The sequence below is a fragment of the Quercus robur genome, chromosome 9 (genome assembly GCF_932294415.1).
Source record: "Quercus robur chromosome 9, dhQueRobu3.1, whole genome shotgun sequence".
NCBI classification, from domain to species: domain Eukaryota; kingdom Viridiplantae; phylum Streptophyta; class Magnoliopsida; order Fagales; family Fagaceae; genus Quercus; species Quercus robur.
The window spans coordinates 16,259,995-16,263,925 of NC_065542.1; the positions used below are offsets into that span (position 1 = coordinate 16,259,995).

General features: G+C 38.2%; 1 protein-coding gene across 3 annotated transcripts; it reads right to left on the minus strand.

Moving 5' to 3' along the window:
- Window positions 1–958: 958 nt before the first annotated feature.
- On the minus strand, window positions 959–3,339 carry LOC126699727 (protein DETOXIFICATION 49). 3 transcript variants are annotated; one of them, XM_050397690.1, is made up of 2 exons: window positions 1,722–3,339; window positions 959–1,593 (listed from the first exon to the last, which is right to left on the minus strand). In XM_050397690.1, the coding sequence occupies exons 1-2, from the start codon at window positions 3,242–3,244 to the stop codon at window positions 1,452–1,454; spliced, it is 1,665 nt and encodes a 554-aa protein (XP_050253647.1). In that variant the 5' UTR covers window positions 3,245–3,339; the 3' UTR covers window positions 959–1,451. The 3 variants fall into 3 exon arrangements, with proteins under 3 accessions (XP_050253647.1, XP_050253645.1, XP_050253646.1); XM_050397688.1 differs by having other exon boundaries at window positions 959–1,544; window positions 1,628–3,339; XM_050397689.1 differs by having other exon boundaries at window positions 959–3,339.
- Between the last annotated feature and the right edge of the window lie 592 nt (window positions 3,340–3,931).

Here is a 3,931-nt window from a genome sequence, read left to right on the forward strand (position 1 = left end):
TTGGCCATTGTTGATTCTGGTATTTTAATTATGGTAAATTAATAGATTAATAACCATAATTGGTAAATTAACCTAATAATTGGTAAACAATATTTTTTTTTCATAGTTTTAAAAATCGGTACAGTCAAAAACAGTTTTTTTGTCTCGCTTCCCCGTTTTTGACCCTTTTTTTTTTTTTTTTTTTTTTTTTCGTTTCAATTTTATACTGGTTTTAGGAGTTTTTATCAGACCAAATTAGTGTTGAACCAATTCAACTAGCTGATCCGATTCGGTTTTTAAAACCAATTAAATCTCCATGACTTCTTAATCTATTGAAAAATGAACTTCTAATAGAGGGTGGACAAAATGGTCTTCGTACGATGTAACCATATTTTGCCATGATGGCATTGCATAAGGAGTAGGTTGGGTCACCATGGCAAAGCCTCTCGTCAAGTCTTTTAGTTTGTGATTCTCATGGTCGATGTCAACTGTAAGTGCATGGATTAAAAGGACTGGAATCGTACCAAGGGCTTTGACTAGGGTTGTGTTGAATTGGACCTTCGTGATCGATTAAGCGGTCCGCTAAGAAGGACGACTTGTGTTTTGTCGAGACTAACTAGTGAAGTTGATCGTAGAAGCCTTCTTGGCCAAATGATGCCTTCTTTATCTCTAGAGGATTTAGAACCTGATATAATGAGCATATACTCAACCCTGTGTGAGTGTGTGTATATATATATATATATATATTCTAGTACAACAAGTACAATAGATTTGGACCCACAAGTGAATTTGGACTAATATATATAACTCTAAAAATATTATGAGTTAGGTAGGCCTCAATATTGCACTTCGGATGAAAATTATGTTTTTATTTATTTGTGTATCGGCATTTAACTCTATGCCATTTTTTATCACCTAAACCAAAATTCATGAGCAAAAAAAAAAAGAGTATTGAGATCATGCAAGAGATAGACGCAAGTAAATAAAGTCTCTTTTGATTTCTTTGTTACTACAAAAATTTTGAACATAGGTAAAATTATCAGGTACTTCTAGAGTTTAGTGACTTGATATTTTATCTCCTAACATAAATGGCGGATTTTACAATAACTTTTATGCTACTGGATCCAGCTTCTGTACTAGCCACTGGACCTGTGTCCAGTCTTGGACATGTGTCCGTATCCTGACGGGTTCAGTGGCCACTAGCCACTGGACAAAAGCTGAACCCTATGCTACTTCACTGAAATCCGAAAGTGATTCCGTAGAAGGTCACTAGACAAAATTTGAACCCTATGCTACTTCACTTAAATCCAAAAGTGATTCCGTGGAAGTAGCACAAACTTCCTATTTAGTTACCCAGGCCCTTACAAAATTCTTCACCTTTATATGTACCCCCTAATATACAGCTTTGCTTAGACAAAATCTCAAAAAAAAAAAAAAAAAAAAAAAAAAAAAAAAAAAAAGGGATTAATAAATTAAACAGGCGAGTTATTAGTTTGATCTAAATCCCCGGATAAAATTAAAATATGCTCCTTGATTTCAGCTTTCAATTTCTTCTGTTCATCAAGCTCTTTAGTTTGATCTACGACGTCCTCGGATAAATTTAAATAGGCTCCTTGATTTCAGCTATCAATTTCTTCTGTTCCTCAACCTCTTTAGTTTGATCTACGTCCTCGGATAAATTTAAAATAGGCTCCTTGATTTCAGCTTTGAATATCTTCTGGCTGTCATCATCAAGAAGGACAGCTCCGGTCAGCTCTTCGGCTCTCTTGGCTTCTAAGCCCCAATCTGTGAGACCCAATACCACCAACATGGTCACAGCACAAGAGCCCTGCGCTGCTAGAAGCCCCAGCCACAGTCCTCGGAAGTCCAACCCTGCATAGAAACCCAACCAAATTGCCACTGGCATTCCCACTAGGTAAAAGCAACCCAAGTTGATGTGTGCTCCAACTTTAGGCCTTGCAGTCCCTCTCAGAACTCCACAGCCTGTTGTTTGCGGACAATTTCCAAGCTCACAAAGACCAATTATCGGCAAAACCAGTGATGTCAAGCCTATAATTTCTTTATCTTGTGTGAACATGCTAGCCCAACTGTTCCTCACCATAATTGCAAATAACAGTGCCGAGAATCCCAATATGAAGCTGAAAGAAAGGCCTACAGTGGCTGCTAGTTTTGCTTTCTTGGGCTGGTTAGCACCTAGTTCATTACCAACTCTGGTGGATACACTGAAGCTTATTGATGATGGGAATATGTAGATAAGCGCTGTGGTTTGGATTAAAATGCCCATGGATGCCACGGTTGCTCTGGGATTTATCAATAGCCCACATAGCAAAATCATGATCTCGTACCACCACCACTCCAGGCAGACTGAAATGCAGCTTGGAATAGCCATATTTAACAAAGGTTTCCATTCTTTCAAGCACTCCAACGAAATGCCTCCCCAAGTTTTCTTATGGATGCCAGAGATAAGGATGTAGATGATCAAAGAACCTACAAGATTGAAGTTAGTCCAAACTCCGCTTAAAGCAACCCCTTTGATTCCTAAGTCTAGGTGTGAAACAAGGAGGTAGTTGATGGGTATGTGAAGGATAATTGATAGAGTGGCACAAAAAGTTAGGGGCAGAGTAATAGATTGTGATCGAAGATAGATGCGTAATGGGTGCAAAAGAGATTGAGCTAATAGGTCAGGGAGTGAATAGAGAAGATATGATTGTGCTTCTCTAGCAATAGTCTCATCTTGACCACAAAAAAGAAGGATTTCCTTCATGTTTAGCCAGAGAAGTGAAATAGGTATTGAAATAAGCATGAGCAAAAGAACCGCTCTTTGCAAGGTGAGGCCTAAAAGAGTATGTTTTTTGGCACCAAAAGCTTGGCCGCAAATTGGTTCCATTCCCATAGCAAGGCCGGAGAGAATAGAGTAGCCGGTGATGTTAGCGAAGCCAACAGCGAGGGAACCTCCGGCTAATTCGAGCTCACCTAGGCGGCCAAGGAAGAGCATGGAGATCATGGAGCGAGAGTAAAGCAAAAGGCCTGTAAGTATCATAGGTAGAGCAATTTTGGCTATGGAAATGGCTTCTATGAAGGCCAAAGTCAGCTGGGTTTTCTGTGTTTTCAAGTTTCTGTATGAAGAATTTTTCTTCTCCTGTGATGCTTGGGCTCTGGATAGTAATGGGGCCTTGTGCATGCTGTCCTCTGATTCTAGGATTGTGAGGAGGACGTAAGGGGAATCTGATGAATTGCAGGGGATAGAAGTAGTTAGCTTACACATTATGTCAACAAAAAAAATTGTTAGAGCTAGAGAGAGAGAGAGAGAGAGAGAGTTTGTGTATGTCTCTGTGTGTGTTGTGGGGGGAGTGAAATAAGTGAGGTTGTTCCAAGTTTTTATAGAGGGTGTGTGTGTTTTGGACACGACCTACCAAGTTTATAAAATCTATTTATTCACTTTGTTGTGACTTTTTTTTTTTTTGGTTTCTCCTATGAATACATCTCCACGAGTTAAAATTTTTTACCTATATATATATATATATATATACACACAAAACTCAAACCAGATTTTGTATATTGGATTACAGACAAACTTAATCAATTTTGTATTATATATAAATTATAAAATAGTATATATGAGAGAATCAAAACAGGTTTTTGTTAACTTTTTAGGACAGGGTATATCGCCGCGTGACAGAGTTTCATGTCCTGAGGCAGAGAGCAAAGACAAAATTGTTTCTTGGACAGTTAAGACATTGAACAAGTTTTAGCTATTTGCAACGACACCAAAACAGAGGCCCATTTGGGCCCATCAATGAATACAAGGGAGTTTGGATAAACATTATAAGGTGGGATTACCAAAACTAAAAAAATATATATGTTTCATGGCCGGACGGCTTAGCCATTGTTACTACTAAAAGTGTTTTTTTTTTTTTTTTCAACAATTTTTGGCTTATGGCGGTTTAAAGAA

Excerpts from the sequence above, each read along its gene's own strand:
- LOC126699727 (XM_050397688.1), bottom strand. The coding sequence starts at position 3,244 with ATGTGTAAGCTAACTACTTCTATCCCCTGCAATTCATCAGATTCCCCT. Across the intron at positions 1,545-1,627 it reads ACGTAGATCAAACTAAAGAG|CTTGATGAACAGAAGAAATT; the intron begins GTTGAGGAACAG and ends CAAACTAAAGAG.